The following is a 23,776-nucleotide window of genomic DNA, read 5'->3' on the forward strand; positions in this document are numbered from 1 at the left end:
TCTGTATGTCGTGCTATTCGTTCTTATTGTCGACTTTTAAGGTGGAATATTATCGTAAAGACATTTCAGATCCGCAGACGGGTGCGGGTTCGAAACCATGGATTCTCAAAATCCTTGCGGGTCTGCGGGAAATGGCGGCACTCCTACAGATTTAAAGCACACAGTAGACCCTGTTTCGAAATCTATTCAAAAATCACTGGGTATTCTTCATCAGCTCCATTGCACCGTTTCCTCTTTCAATATAAATTCCCAGCTCACACTACTGGAGCGAGTGTAAGTAAAATTATATATTATTTTTTCTTCGTAAAAGTCTGGCTTACTGCAGTTCATTTCATTGTAGTTTGTAGCTACATTTATGAGTTGTTTTGTAAACTTTATGCAGACAATTCTTTGAAAAAAAAAAAGTCTTAGGGTTTACATTGACGAGTTTCTAAGTAGGGTTGAAGTCTATATTTTGGTTCTGATTTCTGGTGGGTACTTGCTTAAGGAAATCATACAGACAATTTCATAAATGTAGGGACTGTTGCAAAATCCAACGGGGTTATAATTCCAGGGTTTCAGTGTTAAAAATGCCGAATCAGATACTGTTGTTTCAAGATTCTGCAATTCGTAGAAACCGATATACCTTTTTTTTTTTCTTGACATTCCGCTGGCGCACATTCATAGAATTTTGTTTCCCTTGACTTTGTCAGTCAAAAAAAGAAAATATTTGAATAAGAAGAAAGAAAACAAAATCAAAATTATGACCCTTACGCTGAAATCCTATACCTTGTGAACTAGCATTAATATCTTTCCTTGCTTAGATTATGAAGAAATTGAACTGATAGGATCTAACCAAATTCATAAACATATAAACACCTATCATCAACCTTTACATTTTTTGGATTGATCTTCATTGCATCTTCAGCATCCATGAATGCATACATCTAGTTTCCAAGAAGAAGATTTACATGGGCCTTGTTTGCAAAAACAATTTTATATCAGTATTGTTTGATATATTCTATACTCAATATTGTTTGATATCTTCTGATTGATTGCCCTAGAGTAGCAATCAATTGCATCAGCATGATGCTTCTTCCCATCTTCATATACTCATTCTTTTTTTCCTACGGCAGGAATTGATGATATTAGAGATAAAAATCAATTTAAAGCACAAAAGTTCTTATATCCACAACCCAACAGAGTGGTAAAGGACAAATTCAGACCAATGTTTACAAAACATAATTTTTGAATTCGAGCTGTGACATCATCCTCCTTGCAAGCTATAGCAAATATAATATGCGTCAACATAGAAGGCACTCGGAACTATGAATTTCAACAATGCAACGAAAAATATGCAAATTGCAACATGGAAGAAATAAATTGAGAGTGAAAGCTGCACTTTTCTTTTTAATACGCACAACAATCAAGAGCTTGAATTTCAGCTATAAAATATAAACTTAGCTTAGGGTTACATTTGGTTTTAAATTTCCTATATTTTGAGAAAGGATCCCAATCGTACATTTTATTGTAGGTTCTTTTTGGTTGTATATACCTTATGTCATCAGATACACTGTATTAGCTCTGATTTTGTATTTCCTCATATGTCTATTTTGTATTTAACATTGTATTGTGAGGTCCTAGATTATTTTTGATGTTGAGTCTCTTTGCTGCTATTGAGCTATATTTTTACTCTTCATTCAACATAAAAAAAAATCTACTGACATATGCCATTGTGCATTAGAGACAATGAATATTAATGTCTTCGCCCCTATCTTGAGTGGAAATCGTACCATTGAGTAACACTCTACTATTAGACTTATCTTTTGCACTGTTTCTCAATTCCTGCTATGATGCAAAAAATTTGAGCAAATTATGGCACTGTTTTTGCAGTTACTGTTTTCAAAGATGATAAAACATGTTGCCATTCATCATCTGAAGAAAAGAGTACCAGTACCAGGTTCTAATGTTATTCATCAAACATATAAAAGCAGATGCACCAATGCTGGCCAAATTTGGAATGGACCATTTTATGATATCAGTTAGGAGCTTCAGCATGTTCCCCAGTAAGATTGAAGCCTATGATTTGTCACGATTCATACTAGTTGACTTGAATAACTACATTTACGTTGATTCATAAACCAAATAAACCTCTGGATTATTTTCATGCTCCGTATAACAGGGAATATGCTTTGGTATTTCTTCAGGGGAATAGAAAAGAAAGGTGTACATTTTGTTAGTGTCTGTTAGAAGGCAGGATTGTTAATGCATCCACTGAATGCAGTTTTGTCAACTAGTCTATAGATTTTTTTTTTAAATCTAATAATTCAGAAAAAATATCACCAAATATTTTGAGTCATGTCATACTGCATAGCTTCTACTCTTGAAAGCCTTCTGTCCATCATGTTTTGTTGATTGAAGGCTTGCTGCTTGCAGTCCAGGTGTCTTCAATTATTCCAATCTACACTACCAAAAAACAAAAGAAAAAATAAGTATGTTTTAGTAATGCATAATGCCAATAAAACCTACTTCAGTAATCTATCTATAACTCTTATTAGCAAGTAGCTCAGACAAAAACTGGTTATCTTGGCTACACTTTTCTTATCTTCTGTTTGGAATCTGCTGAGAAACTCCATAATACAGAGAGAATCATCAGAGTTCAAGGGCATGGTAGTGTAAAATGGTCCACTTTCTCCATAGCTGTGATAAGTGATAGTTGAATGAGGCATCTGAGAAAAAGCCTGCAAATTACAGAAGCTACTGGAAGCTGACCGTGCAGGGGACTTATGAGGAGGATCCCCATGACCCCCAGCCTCTACTGCTGAGTGGGGTGAGAGGGAGAATGCATGCCAGCTATTATTGTTGCTATTATTCATGGATTTTTTTTATCACAGGCTTCTCAAGGTTCTACACCAACATATAAGAATATAGCCAAAATATGTATGATTTTGAAGGTGTTAAATGTTTAATAGTGCCACATAATACCCAATTCGCCAGGTGTTGTAAATGATTTTTTAATTGTTTTTTGACCTTTTGACAACTGCTTGAAAACATATAGACATTTGTCCTTTAAAGCACCTTTTCCTCCCACATGTTCCTGCATGAACTATCCTGCGCTGACAGCATTTCAGACCTCAAAACATCCCAACAAAGATTCTTAATTATTTCATCTATTTGGAGCTGCTGGTGTCGTTTTTTTCTCTGTTCTGTCTTCTGTTTTGTTTCATATGTCTACACTCAATTGATTTACTACAATATATCCTGACTTACTGTATGGTTCATCTCAATAATTGTGGTTTACTAGCATTAGCATTGTCAAATTTTGCAATGCTGGCCTTCATGATATTAATGGGAGTTTCCGGGATATCTATTCAATGAGTCATTTGGGACCTGTTGTGACCATTTCACACATCGCCCCATTTAAATGGGGGCCCCCTCTTTTTGCTCGTTGTTGCTCGCCTTTCGCTCTGCTTTTTAGGGTTTTGGTTTAGTTTGTCAGTTGTCTGGATTTAGGGTCAAGCCTTAGGGTTTCTGTTTTGTCGTTTTCAGGCCAAAGTCCAGTCAGTCTTGAGAGCTTTTTTTTGAGCTTCCTTTCGTAGGATGCAATTTTGAATAAAGTGAATTCGCCAGAGGCTAAGTGAGTTGGTCTATTTTCAATTGGAATTTTGAATGAAGAGTCTAAATTTGTCTAAGTGTGAATGATGAAATTGCGAATTTTGTCCAATTGAGTGATTTTGACCAAATTTTGAAAATTTTGATATTTGATCCCGGGCATTGGAAAGGTCTTGTGTTTGCCTTGTGAAGTGATTGTAATCCCGAAATCATGATATTTTGCCCTGTAGGAGCAAAATCGCTCCTGTCCCTCAGTGAAGGACCGGAGCTCGTTTTCAAAAATCTTACTGTCCCTGCAATCAAGATGATTTTTTGAGTGGAAGTGGTAAAGGGAGGCATTATCTTTCCATTGAATATAATTTGAAGAATTTCATGAGCACGGAAATGCCCCAGGAGTCAAAATCGCTCCTGTCCCTCAGTGGAGGACCGGAGCTCAAAACCAAACATTGCCTTGTCCTTGCAAGATTTGAGCAACTTGACGATTTGAAGAGAACCAAGGAGATATGTTTCATCAGTTGAATATAAGTTGAAAGCGCAAACATGAAGAAAACATGACTTTGAAGTAAAATCGCTCCTGTCCCTCAGCCAGGGACCAGGGCGAAGTTCAGTGTAGCTCCCGTCCCTCTCCCAGGGACCAGAGCGAAATTCCTCATGAGACATGTTTTGGGCAAAAAGCAAGCAAGTTTTAGGTTTTAGGCAAGCAAAGATGGTGTAACGGATCCATTGAAGATAAATTTTGAAGTTAACAAAGTGTGATGGAGCCTATAAATGCAAATTCGCTCCTGTCCCTCAGCCAGGGACCAGGGCGAAATGATGATTATCTTGCCTTCCATCCAAGTTTTAACCTCTCCAAGTCAAGGTGAAAGGTGGCAAGGACATTTTGAAGCATCTGGACGAAGGACGAAGTTATGAAGATCGCCAAAGATAAAGGATTTGCACTAAAATGCCTAAATTCGCTCCTGTCCCTCAGGCAGGGACCAGAGCGAAATTTTCAAATGAGGCCAAATTTAAGTTGCCATTCACATTTTAAATGTTTGAAAGGGAGTAAGAGACATTGTTTTGCACTTTAAAGACAATTGCAAGTTAATATGATGAAGATTTTGCACTAAAAGCCCAAGTTCGCTCCTGTCCTTCAGTCAAGGACCAGGGCGAAATTCAGTGTAGCTCCCGTCCCTCTCCCAGGGACCAGAGCGAAATCTTCATGAAGGCCTAAGTTTTGAAGGTTTATCAAGTTTCAAGTGGCCAAAAGAGATCAAAGGACCTCATTCTTCATAGTGAAAGTGATTGCAAGTTAGCAAAAACAAGGTTGAGCCCAGGATGCTCAAGTTCGCTCCTGTCCCTCAGTCAGGGACCAGGGCGATATTTACCATATTGGCCAATTCCTTCAACAATCATGCCAAGTCAAGGTTATGCGCGGTTGCAAAGTATCAAAGGTATTTTAAGAAGATGGTATGCAAAGGTTTCAAACGTCAAAGGGTCATTAATTGAGCCAAGGAACCTATATCGCTCCTGTCCTTGAGCCAAGGACCAGGGCGATTTGCACAAGATCATTTATTTTCCTTCAAAATCAAGACAAGGCAAGGATACACAAGATCAAGGACATCATTTAGGAAGCAATGAACAAAGAACAAAGGTTGAAAGATAGCAAATTTTGGCTAGAACTTCAGGATCGCTCCTGTCCCTCTCCAAGGGACCAGGGCGATAATCTATTTAAACATCAAAATGCCTTGTAGATGCCAAGTGAAGTAAAAGTGGAATGAAGAAACAATGTTATTACTTGCCATATAGTGAAGATTGGAGATCGAACAAGCAAGATCAAGGAGAAAACACCAAGATCGCTCCTGTCCCTCTCCAAGGGACCAGGGCGATATCACCTCAAGAGGCACTCATTCGCACAAGCAAGTCAATCAAGCTCGAATTTCCCAACGAAAATGCCAATTTCAACGTAAGGATGAAGATTTTGAACGTCAAAAGCACGAGATTCCAGGCTAAAATGGTAGATCGCTCCTGTCCCTCAGTCAGGGACCAGGGCGATGAGGTTTGTACTTTTCCACTTCTCCAATTTTTTGGCGCTAAAGCAATTTTTTTTGAATATTTTAAATGCTAAAATCGACAAATTCAAAAAATTCAATTAATTAGCATTTAAAAAATTGCGCTTGGACATTAATTAATTAATTTTTTGCCTTTTAAAATCGAGTTTATTAATTTAAAAAATAAAGGCATTTAATTAATTGATTATTAATTTAATTAAAATCAAATGGGGCGCTTGGTATTTATTTGTTTATTTTACAAAAGTCGGCCTTTTATTTTATTTAAAATTTGCTTTTAATTACCAAGTCGGCCTTAAAGTGAATATGAGGTGAGCGCTTATAAAGGGAGGGTGAAAATTGTTATTTTCACATTATCATCTCACATGCGATCTTGGAAGGAGAAGTGCGAATTGTGTTTAGAGAGTGCGAATTTCATTAAAGCATGGTGGTGCGAAGCATTATCAAAAGGAGAGTACGTGCGAACCTTGGTTAGAGTTAAGGCAAGCTGCCAAAGACATTGAAGATCACGTCAAAGCCATCTAATTTCAAATTTTGCCTAGGCGATTTTCTTCATTTTGCATTTTAGTGTTAGCTCTCAAGAAAGGTATGGCGATATTGATTTATTGTTTTGATTTTGAACGTTGATCGTCATAGCTTAAATTTTGAATTTTGAAATTTTGAATTACATTAGCTCAATCGTTTTTTTTAGGAAATGATAACTCAAAGACTTATCATGAGGTTTCCTAAAATTAATTTAATCTATGTTATGCATTACAATATCTAGTTATTTATTATGAAATGTTGTGTAGGTATGGCGACCCCGAAGGCGGGAGCATCCACCAGTCGTCCTGCTCTCATGAAGGAAGATCAAAAGACCGAAGAGGTGGAGACCAAGATCGTGTCTAAATGGAGCAACATTGGAGATACCAACTTGGGCAACTTCAGTACAAAGAAATTTCGAGAGGTCCCTTACATTGGCAAGCCATCACCTGCCGCCCGGAGGATAATTGAAAGTGGCATCATTAAGGCGGCCGGCTTCCCTCCAGCAGTACAGTGTCATGAGTTGATGATCGAGTGTGCTCGTCATTATGATCCTCAATCCAGAACGATCGTGTCCAAGGAAGGGAACACTTTAGCTTATCTTTCAGAGGAAGCTATAAGTGAGGCTTTCCATCTTCCAGAGCACAGAGATATGATCTACAAGAGCATAGAAGGAGCCAGGTCCATGTACGAAGATGATCCAGATGCTTGCCTAAGCATCATTAACAAGAACTGGTTACTCAAGAGTCGTCCTCGCCTGAGCAAGGTACCGAACACACCACATAGGATTGATTTCCAGGAGGAGTACAGAGATTTGATTACAATGCTCAACCGAGTCACAGGTGCACCTCAAGCTTTTTACTTTGAAAAATGGATGTTCTACTTCATCCAGGTGATAGTTCAGGGTAAAGGAACAATTCATTGGGCTAGAATGATTAGCCATTGCTTGGACGTACAGTTGAGGAGACTCAAAGCTACCAAGTCCTTCCACATGAGTTCATACGTCATCTATGCCTTGATCAGGAGCTTCGAGTACGCAGGACTACCTCACAGAGGAGTGATTGGAAGAGGACCCGGCGAGGTCAGAGTTTGTGATTCCTATGTTCACTTGCATCATCCGCCAGGAAGCAACTACAAGTTAGTTAATGATACCTTCACTATGAACATCACAAGGACGTTGCAAGGCGGGATTCACAGCAGATTATCTCAGGATGCACAGGAACTAGTAAAGAGGTACGGTGCTTGGTTTATCCAATTTCCGAAGTTTACTTATATCAGAGTTCATGGATGTCCTTCACCTCCATACATGTTGCCGAGATATCCGACAGACAGAATAGTGTTACTTGAGGTAACGAGACAGTTGGCAGCTTATGCGAAGGCATTCAGACACAGACATGGAAATGGAGTTCCGGTACCTATCATATTGGGCAATTCAGTTGGGGTATGTCCTAATGTTTTAGCCATGGATGACGCAGAGAAGGAGTTAGCTTTGTATTCTTTTTCATTCTTTGCTTTGAGGGAGAGCTTTGATCCACATGGATATATAGAGGAGACAGTCGGTAGGAAGTTTAAGCATGAGTTTCAGATTGAAGATTTTATGATGAATCTCTTAGACGATCTTGAAGTGAAAAGAAAGATGCATTCTAGATTGCCTTTGGATTTCATCAGGAAATGCAAGATTTACAGAGTGGCCGACCAAGCTCAGGACAGTGGCAGACATCTCCAGTCATCCTATGATCGAGAAAGCAAATCAATAAGGTTAGATTGGAATGAGCCTGAGGTTGTGGATCTAGATGCTTTGATGGCTCCAGTCTTGTCTTGTACTCGCAGATGGGTTGATGTGCAGCATCAGAAGTTGAGAGAGCAAGGCATAGCTATGACTTTCACTTTGGAAGAGAAGCCAGCCGAAGGTGGAGTTAGTGTAAGCGAAGGTAATCCTAATCCCAGAAATGCAAATGAAGGCAACCTTCGAAGTGCAAGTGAAGGCGATCTCCATCCAAGAGGCTCGAAGAGGAAAGAGAGACCTGGAAAGAGAGAATCTTCCAAGAAGAAACAAGAGGCCAGCCGAGATCGTTCATCCGGTACATCTTCTCGACAAGAGAAAAGGACACTTGAAGTGGAAGAGTCTATGGAGTCGATGGTTCAGAATGATAAAGAAGGTCAGGTACCTCAAGGGTCGCCAAGTGGATCTCTCCAAGATTATGAATTACATGAAGACAAGAACAATGACGAGGTAACATCTCCTCACAGAGAAGAAGAAATATTGCATAAGGAAATACAGGTCAAAGAGACAAGATCAGCCATCCCAGATTGGTTGAAGGAAAGATTAACCAAGGTGATCGTAATAGAGGACGAGGACAATGTAATTGATTTAGAGAGCCTTGTTGGACATTCCCAGGAAGTGACAAAGAAGAGAAAGGCTACCAAGATGTCCAAGATGATTAGAGATGAGACTGGATCCAGAAAATTACAGATAGCTACACCGGCAGTAGACAAGTACGAAGGTGAGATCCTAGCAGAGGAATATGATGTAGAGACATTTGAGCTAGGTCCATCCACAGCTGAGCAGACACTAGATGATGCCACAGATTCCTTTGAGGCATTGAAGGACAAGCTTAGAGAAGAAATGGAGAAGAGTAGAAAGCTTGAGAGGGAGGTCGGTGCATGGAGAACATATTTCAGCCATCTCAATCAGCCTTTAGGACGTCAGGATCCAGCAAGATCACCTATACAGGCACTTCCCCTTCAATCAATTGGTGAGGCAGAGAGATTCAGGAGTATGGTCCAGCGTATGAGTACTTGGATGGATAAATCTCATACAGTTGCCGTAGAATTTGCAACAAGGATGATGAAGACCATTCACCGAGCTATTCAGGTTCTTGAGATCATCCATAACTTGATGATAACAGTGGCCGCTTTTGCTCATACCAAGGATGTTATCATTCCTGTCTTGAAAGTAATTAGACAAACATCGAGGAAGGTCCTAGCGCAGGAAAAGATTATGGATGGAGGACCTCACAGTTTACTTCAGTGGTCAACCTTACTCCAGATGAAGGAAGTTCTCTTTGAGGACATCAGTACTAGGTGCAGTCATGTTGAGGAGGTGATCAACCCGATCCAGGACAGAGTATTTGAGGTACTTCGTACCATTCTTGGCAGGAGGATCGAAGTTGAGACAGATGTGGATTTGCAGGAATTGGAGGATAGGATTAAGGTCATCTTTTGCAAGGACGCCAATATCACAGATGAGCAACAGGACCAGATGTTTGCCACCATGCTCCTGATTGAAAAGACTAAGGAACTTGAACTTACATGGGACGCAACTCTTCTAGATGCATTTGATTAGGTCATCCACTTGGAAGAAAGAATGAAGAATCTTCCCGAGATTCCAATTGCTGAGATCGAGGGAATCGTATCAAGATTCATTGCATATGCTAAAAAGGAGCATTGGAAAGGGAATAAGATTCTAGATGAGAGGTTGTTATAGATGACATGGCACCTTAATTGTCATTGGTCTATGTCTCCTAGATTTTCATGCCAAATTTATAATTGGCTATGCATTTAATGTTGTGCAATAAAAGGGGGACTTTTGTAACAAACCCTAATTAGGGTTTAGGTGTCATGATCTTGACCATTGATCTACTTTTGATCTGGACCGTTCATTGTAATTGAGGATGCTATTTATACCCTCATTTCATTTCATTTTCATAAGTTGAATGAGAGATAGCTAGAAAATCAGTATTAGAGAGAGATTAGAGTTTAGAAGCAATTTACTTTTTTTTTTTTGTAGCAAGATTGAGCTTTGAAGAAAGAATTCAAACAATTGTTGTACATGATGGCTTTGAGATCAATGAAATATTGAAGTTATGGTGTTTTGTTGCAATTCTCTTAGTTATCTTCATGGTTGTTCAATTTTCTTGAATCATTTCTCGATCAAAGTAGTGTGTTAATTCGAAGGACAAAGTGTTGGACTTGATCTTTGGTAGGATTCGCTTTCCAAACCACTAGCTTCTTGCTGATTGTAGGAACGCCTTGCGTGGTCGACTGGAGAATACTCGAATCACTTAACCTTCAATCGTTATTGTATCTTGGATATGTACCTTCGTGGTAGTGTCTTTGATCTTTGATGTATTGAAAAATCATTTGTTACCTTAGAAGATCGCATCAATTTCAATTGAGTTGTTATTTTATGGCAAAATTGAAGTTGGTTGAATCTTGCTAAGTCTTGTCCACATGAAGTCATTCTTAGGGTTAGACTAAATTAGACCTCTTGCAAAACCCTATCCTTTTGTTATTTTTTGAAGTTTGTTTAGTTCAGCAAAATCTTCGGCAACGTAAGGCCCCTTGAGGACACAGCAAATCACAACGACCACTGGTGCTTATCCACACGTAGAGACCCTACCAAAAAGAACATTGGAGTCATCCTAACTGATCCTTCTTGCGAAATCTTCAGCAGTTAGCGACTTTATTCAAGAGAGGATAAGATGCCTTTGGGTATTTTATTCTGTGTATGATTGTGTACAAAATACACGTCAACAGGACCCTAGCTTCCAAGTAAGTCTATGTCTGCAATCTAGGCATAGTGTTCTAGGAGAAAACATGCAAAGGGGAGCTCGAGTCAAACACCATCACCCAAAAATAGATGGGCAGAAATGCAATCTGTTGGTTTTATGACAGAAGATATAGAAGAGAATCAAATTGGTAATTTCAATTTGTAAATGTGCTTTATGTCTAAAATTGGTAAGTCCTGAACCGATCCATCTGGTATGTCTTTTTTAATTTTGATCTGGTGAGCAGGGGTCTCCAATGCCATCCTGCTTTTATATAAGAACCTCTGTCTGATACTGATCTCTATTTATGCTATGTCATGATTCATTTTGCTACTTTCAATTCCAACTGGGAATGAGTATAGAGTGGACTATTCAATCTCATGAGAGATGGGTTAAAGAAAGAATGACTACTCATATGAGATGGGCCATAGAAGAAATGACATAGGTACTAAATGTTCTGCGTGGTTGATATCAAAAAATAATATCCAACAATGACAGATGGCAGAAAAATCCAAATGCTTAAAAGACTGATACATATTGCGATGGATGCAGCTGACAGTATCCAATATTTAACTGTTTATGGTTACCTTATACTGACAGGAGGGTGATTGCTGTAATAAGTGTACTAGTTAATGGAACTCTACCTGTTGCTACACTAAAAAGTATACAAACAAGTCTAGGCATTAAATGTTCTTTCTAAAATTGACATAACCCTTGCACCTTCATCACAATCTTGGTTTAAAATTCATAGAGAGAAATGATAGGTCAAAAAGAAATCATCAACCTAGAGTCAAGATTGTATTTCAAAATTCTATACACAAAAGATACTATTCTATATATAAAATATTTGTAAATTAAATTAATGTATCTTTATAAAATTGTGCTCTCTAACATATTAGCTTGTATATAATTCTCTATTGATGTAACTCTTGCACTTTGTTCCGTTGCAAGTGGTAGTTTTATGCATTAAACCATACAAAATATTTGCTCATATCAAAATTTACTTTTAAATGGTTGGTTCCTATTTTTGGCATTTGCAAACAAAAAAGGAAAATCTCATGCTTTTGGGTAAATGTGCATTATTTTATAAATTTTCTGGCCCTGTAAATTTGCATTTGCATTATTTAATAAAGTCTGGGTTTTATGGTGCAATGCAGAAATTCTTTGGTGGGTGAGCTTGATCAAATGCAAAAGGCTGCTCAAAACTGTGATATTCAAGTGCCTCTTGAGGTGATTAAGTGAGTTTTAATTATGCCGAGAGGCATCTACAATGACATACAAATGTCGATAAACAAAAAATTGGTTTTGAATAAATTTGACATGCAGATGACAGATAAATGCATGCATGTTTCAGTTTCTCTATAAGTATTATTTTATTACTCTGAATAAAATAGAATCATTGCCACTTGTCTCTAAGTATATGAAACTGTTACATCTTTAATGAGAGTGCAACATTATTCAGCTCCATGTCCTTCTTGACAACTAATAAGTAATAAACATGCAAGACAATTATGTGATATCTCTCGGCATTATTTTACATATATTTTTTTTAGAATATAAGTATACTAGCTTAAGTTTTTGTGTTATGCTAGATTTAAGTTTAATATCTATTCTTGCTGTATGCTTTATAGCACTTTTTTACATGTAAGGTTTGTTTCAAAAAGTGCATGGAGATCCATCCTAAAGTTGCTGTTTACTTGTATTAGGCTTATTGATGACGGAAGAAATCCTGATGAATACACAAAGGATATTATAAATAAATGTATTCAAAGGAATCAAATTACCAAGGGAAAATCAGAAGCTTTTAAGGTGAGAAAACTCCTTATTCTCTAGTTTCAGTACCCTTCTAGTGGATTAAGAGTTGTGAAACACAGAATATGTGGGATTTGAGTGTTAGATATATTTTTATCTTATTAGTTATAGGTATCGCTCCTTGCATTTTAATTTACTGCATTATATTAGGCCAAATGTTTTAACTTTTCTTTAAATGGAGCATCATTTTCCTCTCAAAAGAAATTAGTTTCCATTTATTATCATTTAAAATGCCAAATGTTTTTTTCCAAGGAATGAATATTAAATAAAATGTAAAGTAAATGGGGAATGAAATCCCAGTTAAAGATTTTGGAGCAAAAACTGTTCTACAAATATATCACAACAAAACTTGAAATATTCAAGTCAAAAGTCAAAGAACTTATTGCGAATAGACAAATAATGACCTGAAAAGGAAGAAATTTCAGCCAATTATTTGTAAAAGGGCATGCTTCCTAATATCTTATATGATCTTAAATGTTTGTGCTCATTATCCTTAAGAAAGATAACCAGCATTTGTACCTATAGGGGGTTCATGGGATACGTCGATAGGAAATTATAGGTAAAACTTAATGGAAGCATACAAACAAATATGTAGAAAGGTATATGACTAAAGGTTTTATTGAAGTCTAAATTTAGTTTTCACTTTTAACTCAACGTTTTAATTATATTATATTACTAAAGAATTGCTTACAAATTTCAATTGAACCTGATTTTTAGCAAATTTGTTTTTAGTATTATAATATAATGTTTATTTTTAATGTTATATTTTATTGGCTTAAATTTCATAACTTAGTATATTTATTTCCTTTGTATCTATAATCTGAGCTTCCAATACTAACAGATTGCTAAAAGCAATTTAAAATGTCTATCCTCCAACACAAACAAGAAGGAAAAACTAATGAAAGTTGTGAAGCTAATAAAAATTTGGACTTGATTAAAATGGAGACTATGTTCAACCTTTATTGCAGAGTCAAAACAAGCAATTAGATTGTAAAGCTTTGAAGCAATAGCAATTGTAAAGATGAACAAGGTACAAGGTAATATATCAATCTAATTTATTTTATTTATACTTGAAGATAGTTTACAAATATTGAAGTAGCTTCTTATGAGCAACAATACTATATATTGTGAACATCAACATTAGATATTGAGAGTAGCAATCAACAATGGAAGACTTAAGAGTCATCACTTAGACGAACACATTAACCCCTGATGATTATTAGTATTAGATAATAACAATAGAAAACCAAAAATCACCTTAAAATTTGGCATTATATATCACTTGGAGACTTCCATCAGCAATTTACTTAAATTGTTGGCATACAATAACATTAAGAATGTAAACAATTTATCTTACATAAAAATGGAATGCTTGGCCACAATAAATGTGTGGAAAATTTAAGCCAATATCAACCTCCACTTACTAGAGGAATAAGAGTTAGTTCATCTCCATCTTTCACAACTGCAAGAAAGTAACTCAACTAAAAGATGTTCTGATTGTTCTTCTCATTTCAAGCAATACACTTGCAACTCATGAGAAGAGCTAGTAGCTGAGTACAAAGAAAAGTGCCGCACAAGAAAATCCTAAATAGTTTAAAAATGAAAATCCCATAATCAAAATCCATGTGTAATAAGAAAGAAAAGAAAAGTAACAATATTTCTACTATCGTTCAGTCCTATTTCAATTGGATTTTAAAACTTATAGCGAACAAGAGGATTGTTCAAGTCAGACTCTGTGGACTAGTTTGCAATGATTTCCTTTCAATCTGTGGCAATAGTATAATGCATGGACTAGTGTGCAAAGCATTGTTTCATAATCATCTAGGAAGACACTACGTGAAATTCATCTACCTGCCAATTAATGCTAGAATAAAAAAAACTTATATTTTGGTTTGCCAGTTTTTACAAAAACATGTCTCATCTTTGGGGTAATTGTCACCAATCCAAGAAAAAAGAAATGACAATGATACTCCACTAAGTCCTTCCCGTTAACAGAAAGATGACAGGCATTTATCCAACAGCCAGTATATACAATGAATGCCTCTTGATTTGTTGAGGCAGTCATCTATGGACCTTATTCTTTTCTCTTGGTACTGGAATCTAGACATAATGAGTGGATAAGGTTGCCAGTTGTTAGCTCAAAACCAACTTTCAATGTGCCTTCATTAGGTGCAACTAAAATATAAAATCAGGGCTTCAATCAAACAAAGGTGTTTGGACAGAATGAAAGAAACACTTAAATCTATGAAGGAAGAAGGATGGATTGTGACTGAAAAAATAGCAACATATGTCCTAGTTGTATGTTAAACGTGGATGAATACAAGAAATGGAAGACATGTTGGTGAGAGCAAAGGCATTGGGAAACATAAAGTTCATGTCAGAAGAATACAATAACATAATAAGAGATATGCATTTTCTGGCCAGCTGGCTGATCATGAATTTTATGTGGGAAAGATGCGCACTAAAAGATGGGGCATGTTTTGCATGTCCTGAAAATGTGGAAGCAGTTATCTTTGCCTATTTTGATCATAAGGCCTGAACTCTGTTTCAATCAAGCAATGGAAGTATTCTTTCTTTCTTCCAGTACAATACAATCTTTTATTTAGAGAGTATGGAAAGGCTGGACAAATTGAGAATTTGCAAGTCGTTTCAGAGAAAATGAAGAAAGCAGGCCTTAATCCCTCATCTGAGATCAGCCAAAATCTTCAATATTTTTAACTTAGCAATCTGTCTTAACACAAAGCTTTGCCGATAGAAGAGACACCTGAGGTGCACTCTATTCTGCAGCCTTCAAGCCTAGAGAGTGGCTTGTGTGGTAATGAGAAGCTTGCAGTCGTAGCCAATGCAATGGCAAGGTAAGCCTTGCATATTGACTGGTATACCTTTGTTCTGATTCAATGGAGGAGGATTCAATTCAAATAGGCATAAAAATGAAACACACAGAAAATGCCTAAGTCCAACTCAGCAACTCATGAATAAATGTGTAAAAGAGAGACAGAGAATAAGAGCTACCAGCAGACAATGAGTGAATAATGTGAAATTGCAAGCAAATGAGGTGAAATAATGTGTGGAAACAAGGCATTTGTACGAAAATGCATGAGCAGCTCATTTGTGCATGTTATAGAACCGCTTTTTGCCATGGTGTTTCTTTTTAATGGCAACGTGAAGATAGTTTCCTGGTGGCGAAAGGATGGTTTTCTGGCAGTGAAAAGATGTTCATGGCATGAGACAGGTTTATCAATTGATTGTGGACTCCCAAGTTCACTTAAGAAGCCTATCGGCTAATTAAATTAAAAAAGAAAGCATTTTGGAGTAAACGATAACAACTTTAAATGAGGAAACAACACCTTAAAAGTTTTTTTTTTGGTATATAGGAAGCATAATTATGAAGCTTATGAGTACTGAATGAGTGTGCGATTACTGAAAGTGTAATTTACTGCTTTTGCACTCCTATGGGGTGTATTTTGGGTCAAATATGGACCGAGATGGCCTTGGGTTGGCCCAAAGTCCAGCATACAGAAAATCAGAGGTGCAGAGCATGTGTGTACATATTGTCTAATTTAAGACCCGTGTAGAGGGTTTGGCCTTTTAGCTCAGTTATGTGTGCCTCACCACAAACAAACAAACAAATTCCAAATTTCTTAATTGGATGACTCACTTTGAAAGAAGATTTTGGTGCTCCTACTTGTTCTTATGTCTCGTGTAAAGTTTGGGTAAGCCATTTAGGTTCCCTTGCTGTTTAGATAAGCCATTGAGGTTCCCTTGCTGTTTAGATAAGCATGGGGTATCTTCTGCCTTACTAAAACTTGGCTGATCTGGTGTAGGGACTGCTGTATTTTGTTGATCGGAACTTTGGTTCGGCAGATTCTTTTCTTTGATCAACCTCCATGGGAGGCCTTGAGACATAGAGGACCAAGCATGCTTGTCAAAGTTAACATCTTTGACCCATCAACTTCTTTCTTTGTGATGAACCATAGATCTTGTAAGTCTTGGAGGGCTCATTGTATCTCATAAAGACACCTTTTAGGCTTGAAGGTTCAAACTTTGTTTTTTTTCTCTTCTAGCATATGAATGTAACATTGTAATCTAAACACCTAAAAGCAAAAATCATTAGGTTTCTCTCTATCGAAGGCTTCTTCTGGAGTCTTGTCCTTAGACACTTTGTGAGGACACTGGTTTAATGTCTATAGTGCATAGTTTTATGCTTCAACCCAAAGAACCATGGGCGGATCTAAATCATGAATTATAGATGTAGCAGTCTCTATGATGGAGGTGTTCTTCCTCACAGCAATACTCCCATTTTGCTGAGACTTGTGAGGTATGGTAAGTTCTCTCTTGATCTTTGCATCTTTACAAGGCAACATCAAAGTCCTTTAAGATACACTCATCTCTATTGTTAGACATCAACGCCTTAATCCTTCTATTTGCCTGATTTTCTACAAGAGCTTTGAATTTTTAAAATTTTGCAAAGACTTTTCTTTGGTCTTCATGAAATAAATCTAGGTTTTTCATGAAGAATCGTCAATGATGGAAACATAATTTATTCCAGCCAACAAAGCTGTTGACATAAGCCCATGAACATCTGAATGAATCAGATCAAGAATTTCTTTTGATCTGTGCTCATTGCTGCGAAAAACATTTTTGATGCGCTTGCCTAGTGCACATCCTTAGCATGCACCAGTTTTTTCTACCTTGAAAACTAGGTAAACCATCCATCATGTCCTTCAAAAGGCGTAGAGCTCTATTGTGTGAGTGGCCAAATTTCTTGTGCCAAAGCTCACACAATATGTTATGTCTCAAGGTTGCTTGCGTTATGGGATCAACAATCAGCCTGTAAATGCCTCATTTACAAACATCTACAGCCAATAATTGACCATGATCTTGGCTGCAATTTCTAATGTTAACTTGTTAAACATCAAATTTAGCCACACTTCAATCTTTCATGGCTGAAACTGGAAATAAATTCCTTGTTAATCGAGGAACATGAAGAATGTCACAAAAGGCATGTGGAAAGGAATAGTTCCTGTGAAGAATTGATTGCTCAAAATAATCGGATACCTTTGTCCAATTGTAGAGCCGTTTAAATAGGCGATTACATACTGTGATGTTTCTAAAAGAGAAACAACCGCTTCTAAAAATAGAAGCCACAAATAGAAAACTAAATAAAGCAAATAATTACTCTAATGACCATTAATATACTAATAAAATAATTAAATATTCTAATACCCTCCCTTAATGGTCATTCTATCTACTAACTACCCTACAGAAGACACTGTAGGTCTTTTGATCACAAACGGAAAGAACACTTTGCTGCAGCGGAGACCCTCCCTGGATCTGCAAAGAGTTTAATGACCAAGATTACCAAAATCCATCCAAATTGATGTTGGGTAACCACACTGAAACCTAAAACCACAATTTTAAGGAAAAATCGGCAAACCCTCCAAAACTAAAGTTTACAAATCATCATTTTTGTGGAAAAAAAAGGTAAAAACCTTGAAACAATTTTTGAGGAAAAAATCGACAAAACCCGGAAACGTTGCAAGGCAAAACCCCAAACATCACACGGTAAAACACCAGACATCACGCAACAAAACACCAGACATCATGTGGCAAAACACCCGACATTACGTGGCAAAACATTAGACATCAAGCAAAACCCTCCCATGATTTTTTGTGGAGAAAAATCAGAAAACCCAAAACGCGCCGTTGGGAAAAAGACAAGAAATCGCAAAAAAATGCACCGAAAAAATGCCAAAATCACGTCGTGACGGTCCAGGAAAATCGCAGACCAAAAAAACCTGTGTAAAGGAAAACGCGCCCAGAAACACAGTAAACTTGCTGCCAAAAAATGTCTGCAGAAATTGAGAATCAGAATCGCGCCGCCGCTGGGTGAAGAATCAAAACACACGAAATCCACAGGTTTGGAAAAATCGCGGAAACACAGAAAACGCGGAAAAAAAATGGCGTCGACCTTGCCCACGAAACCCTCCAATCTGCAAATCCGCCTCAAACCAAAACCTTCCAATCTCCAAAAACGTGCCAATAAAAAACTTTGATTTTTTTATGAAACAAATCAAACAAAAAATTTCTGGAAATTATTTCCAGGTAGGGAGGCACAAATTTTAATTCAAAAAATTTGCCATATCCTTAAAAATCCCATTGACCCGCTCTGATACCATGAAAAATTGATTGCTCAAAATAATTGGATGCCTTTGTTCAGTTGTAGAGCTGTTTAAATAGGCGATTACACACGGTGATGTTTCTAAAAAAGAAACAACCGCTTCTAAAAATAGAAGCCAAAAATAGAAAACTAAATAAAGCAAATAATTACTCTAATGACTATTAATAAACTAATTAAATATTCTAATATCCTGTTCCAGTAATATGATATGTGGCATCATCACTAATTTCTACTTGTATGCTAGCCATATGCTCTTCAAGTTTGTTGAAAGCTTTCTCATTCAAGGTCATGTGTTTTGATGCCTTATTGTCACATTCCACCCTTACTATTAGTGTAAGTGGATAGAAATGAAATTGCTGTCATGTATGAAAATTCATCCATTATTGGAGCTTCTACACTGCTTGCAAACTGATTCTGCTGTTGCTACTGCTTTCCATTTCCCTTCTTCTTCTGAGGACGTTGAGAAGCATAGTGGCCAAACTTTTGGCACTTGAATATGTGATATGTCTCGAATCTTTTTTCTCTTGATGAGAAGACTTCGTATATAGGTGCTTTTATTTCTAACACACTTGCAACAATTTTTTCAACTTCCCAATGAGGGCTTGGTTTTGACTATCTTGCAATTTATAATCTAGTTTTTTTTGGATAAAATCATTGCAAAGCTTTTCAAAGGTGAAAAGCTTCTCACAAGCACAAACACCTTGAACAAATGGTTCACAAGATGGAGAGAATGCATTTAATGTTTTGGGTACTGACTCTTCATTCTCAACCTTGACCCCAATAGCTGCAACCTGATCGTGTAGTTTTGTGGTCTTCTAAAGGAAGTTGGCTGCTGTGTGTGCATCACTCGCGTGGCATTGAGTTTGTTCTTCAACATCATCTTAGGGGAGATATTTATACTTGATAAAGAGTGGTCAAGGCATTATACATATCCTTTGCTGATTTTTTCTGAGAAACATGAGGAATCAAATGATTCTTGACAAAGTCCAAGATGATTACTTTGCCTTGGTCATCTTCTTGTTATGTTCAGCCAAGTCAACATGATCAGATGTGTCAGCATGCTGTCCACAAAGACCCAAAGATCAGCTTCTTGGAACAGGAATTTACAAACTGCAGTTTTAATAGGGTAAAATTTGAAGCTCCCTTTAAGTGGTCACACTCACTGCCAAGACTAGTCATGTTTGCGACAGCTGGAACATGTTGAAATTGAACAAATCTATTAAAATTAAATCAGATTAACAATCTATTGCAGGTGTACTTCAACAATTCACTTATTAGAGCAACTAGGGCATCGCACCTTATAACCTTTCACACGTCTGATATACTTCAATCATTGAAATAAAGCACAGAAACGTTCCTACAACTCCCTATCACAGATAGCAGCAAATTCCATTCATGAACCTGGAAGATCTTAGTAACAGTGCTCTGATACCATTTTGAAATTCAGCACATGGTCTGTAAATTGTGCTTTCTAGGGTTTGAAGTAAACTGACTAACTCAACCTTTGATCAAACCTGCAATTCTGAGTGCTCTAACCTACAGGCACAAACTTTTGAAAGTACAAAAGAAAAAAAGACAGTAAAACTGAAACCAGAATTCTGGAGTTGCAGTTTTTATTATTGTGTACGAGTTCTGAATAGGAAAGATGGATATCACAAGGTTATATATTATCCATAATCTTGGTGCCTTAATTTACGAAAGGTAACCATAATATCTTAAATTTAGTATGTTTCTCCTAACTTTCTGCATCCAGGAGCAACAGCTGAGTGACACAAAATTTAAACAATATTTTCTTGAAAAAACTTATTTTTGTAAATTATTTTAGCATTAGTCAAAATAGATTTACAGCAGTGTATGGGACAAATCGTCTCCTGTATTATGAGGGGACGTTCCCTTTATTCAACTCTAAACAAATATTCACAAATTGTCGTACAAAAACAAGCACAATGGTGGATACATTAAAGGTTTGGATAGTTTAAACTACAGAAACAGGGAAGGATTGTAAAAATTTCCATTAAAATATCTTCTTAATTAATCTTATTTTTTCCTACATCATCAAGTGGATCCATTAATAATATTCATTATTCCTTTTCATTCATGTTACATTAATAAATTTTATTAATCCATTTTCCTAAATCTCTTACACATCACTACACCTTTTTATTTATCTTCTCTCACCTTTATCCATTTCACTCATCTAATGCATGTGGGATAAATACTCTTCATTTCTACATCACTCTTTTATCCCACATCTATCCTGGATTCACTCTGAGGACAACTATTTAAATAAAACCCCTCTCTCATTTCAATCATCTAGCAATTTAGTTCACTTATGCATTCTCGCTTTCTTGTTTTCTCAGGCTTTTGCTTTCTCTTGCTTTCATATCATTTGCATTCATCTCAAATCTTCATTCACCATAGCCTCTTGTGAATGTGCTTCTGAGAGCATCATTCTTGAACATGATCTTGGTTGATAGAAGTGTAATAGAGTAGGTTTTTGTAACATGCATGGGTGTGTGTTTTAGTTTAGATATTGATTTTGCATGAATGTTTCTTGCCGGTACTACTTCATTGTTGGATGTTGGAACAAGTTTGAATCTTTGATTCAGACACCCATTTCTTCCATCTACAAAATGAAGTAAAGAAGAATTTAGTTAAGCATACTCACAAGATATGTAAAACAGAAAGAATAAATGATCTTCCAGTTGAATTTTTCTTTGTAATCTTTTAGCTTAAAAAGCACAGCTTTTAAGTTAACTCTTTTTTTCTCCTTTGAAATATATTTATAATCAAAGTCCGACTGAAATGTTCCCCATTAATTTTTTATTCACAGGGTTCCTGCGAATTAAACCCAAAATATTCGTTCCAGTTTGCCCTAAAATTCGCACAGAAAAATGGGCTAGTTTTTTTTTATTTTTATTTTTTATCAAAATATATTTTAAAAAATGGTTTTCAACTAAATTTTTTGAATTAAAAATGTATCACGAGTCTCATTTTGGGTTTCATTGTTTATTCTGCGAATCTGGTCTGTGGGATGTAGATTTTTTTTGCGACTTTTGTCAACTCCCTTCTGTGGCCATCATTGAGGCATTGGCAGATTTGTTGTTCATTCAACATTGCTCATGGAATCGCTCTTAATCTTATGGAAGGGAAGATGACCCAATAACCACAGTTGAGTTTGTTGTTCTTACCCGCTTACGTGGGCCGGTTCTTCCGTGTGTCACTAGGGGTCATACCAGTGTGGTCATTTGGTTGATACCTTCTGATTCCCGGGTTGATTCGTTCGTTTCTGCTTATCGAGATTAGGGCATCATAATCTAAGCCACCCGTCAATGTGCCAAGAAATTATTGATTCCAGTAGATATAAGTTATCGGGGTATGTTTTGGGTATTATGCAAAACAAGTATCTGGAAATATGCAATCCGTATGTTTAAAGCTCGACTAAGCTCTTCGATTGAATTTATTGAGTGGTATCGGAATTACTAATAGTAGAACAAATAAAACCTGTATTTAAAAATGATGCTTTCCTATTTAATAATTTGAGTACCATTTGTTGTACACACAGAGTTGGTCATGATTTTGGCCTTTTTCATGGTTATAAATATGATTGTGATGACTTGAAGTTTGATCTAACTACATTAATCATCTGTATTTTATTATTTTTCTCTATGGTAAGCAGTGATTTGTGATTTGGAGAATTCATTTCTTCAATAGCTATTTTGCAGAAGTTTGGAAATTAATAGTTTATGCTACTGTATTTTTTTTAATTTGATGGCCATTCAATAAATGGTTACAGAATCTAACTAGTTCGATGGTTATCTAACAAGTTCGTGTCAATATTTGATGATTCTATGCTACAGTGTTTAACCAAGCCTTACCAATAATAAGAAACAACCACGGGTCTAATTAGAAAACTTAATTTGCAAATGCTTTTTAAAACTTTTTGGACAAAATTCTTAATGTTAATGTACCGGTTGTAGAACTTCCGAAAGCAGCTTTTGGAGGATTTAGAACAAACTTTTCCCGAGGAAATCGAAGCTTACCGTGAATTGCGCTCAGCGTCTGCTGCTGTAAGATCATTAATATTTATAAGCAGAATATTCCATTGCCTCGGTGTAGCCTAACTTAGCTTTTAATTCATTGTTGCTGAACTAGTGCAATGTTTGCTTTGCAGGAATTGAAAAAGCAGTCACAAACACAAGCAAGCTTACCGAACGGTGATGTGAAGGTGAAGACTGAGCACTAGGCATCCAGAGCCAGACCAACTTGTGCCTTGCAACAATAAAACGCTATATAACACAACTTGTCATAATCTTCAGACAACATAATATATACCATGTCTTTCATTTTTGTTCCATCCTTGATCCCTGATTCCTTTCTTTTGTAAATAAGATATTAACAACTCCAAAATGTTCAATTAGCTTGTTGGAAGTTAGTTTTGTAGACAGCTAAGGGCACAAACTCTAGTTTCACATGGATTTTGTGCACTCATTTATCATTTTTTTTTTTGGGCAATTCATGATGTTTTCTGGTTCATGTTCATAATGTAAGTTTAAATTGGGATTTGCCCCTAGCCCAAACAGTTGGTAAGGGTATGTTAAGGCTTTGGGTTCTTTCTATATAGGTTCAAGGTTCAACTCTTGCTGACCAGGTTTGCCTGATGGTGTGGCTTGTGGGCTGCTGTGCCCATCCCTAGGGCATATCCTTGGTGGATAAAAAAATTCAAGCTTTGGACATTGGGTTTGGTCTAGAAAGCTACAAGATCCATTTTAATATTATCTGCTTAATGACTATTTAAATATACTTTTCAGTAATAAGTGATATTCAATCTATATGAACATAAAGCTACAACATTTCAACAACAATTTAAAAGCAAACTAATCTTTACTAAATTATGATACTAATTTATAATCTTTAAATTTAAGTGTCAAAAGCTGTAATAATCATTTACAATGTATTGCATGAAAAAAAAAAAAAACTAATTTACGTTTCTGCTTTAGATAAAAATAATTGCTTGCATACAAACCAAAGTCGCTACACTATTTTGTTCACTAATATTAAATTTAAACTTA

General features: G+C 36.5%; 1 protein-coding gene across 2 annotated transcripts; it reads left to right on the forward strand.

The window, feature by feature from the left end:
• Positions 1–15: 15 nt before the first annotated feature.
• Positions 16–23,270, forward strand: LOC131072703 (mediator of RNA polymerase II transcription subunit 10b). 2 transcript variants are annotated; one of them, XM_058008944.2, is made up of 6 exons: positions 147–273; positions 1,873–2,045; positions 11,869–11,941; positions 12,418–12,520; positions 22,685–22,774; positions 22,879–23,270. In XM_058008944.2, the coding sequence occupies exons 2-6, from the start codon at positions 1,946–1,948 to the stop codon at positions 22,948–22,950; spliced, it is 438 nt and encodes a 145-aa protein (XP_057864927.2). In that variant the 5' UTR covers positions 147–273; positions 1,873–1,945; the 3' UTR covers positions 22,951–23,270. The 2 variants fall into 2 exon arrangements, with proteins under 2 accessions (XP_057864926.2, XP_057864927.2); XM_058008943.2 differs by lacking the exon at positions 1,873–2,045 and having other exon boundaries at positions 16–273; positions 11,869–11,949.
• The last annotated feature ends 506 nt before the right edge of the window (positions 23,271–23,776 follow it).

Source organism: Cryptomeria japonica, chromosome 5 (genome assembly GCF_030272615.1).
Source record: "Cryptomeria japonica chromosome 5, Sugi_1.0, whole genome shotgun sequence".
Classification (NCBI taxonomy): Eukaryota; Viridiplantae; Streptophyta; class Pinopsida; order Cupressales; family Cupressaceae; genus Cryptomeria; species Cryptomeria japonica.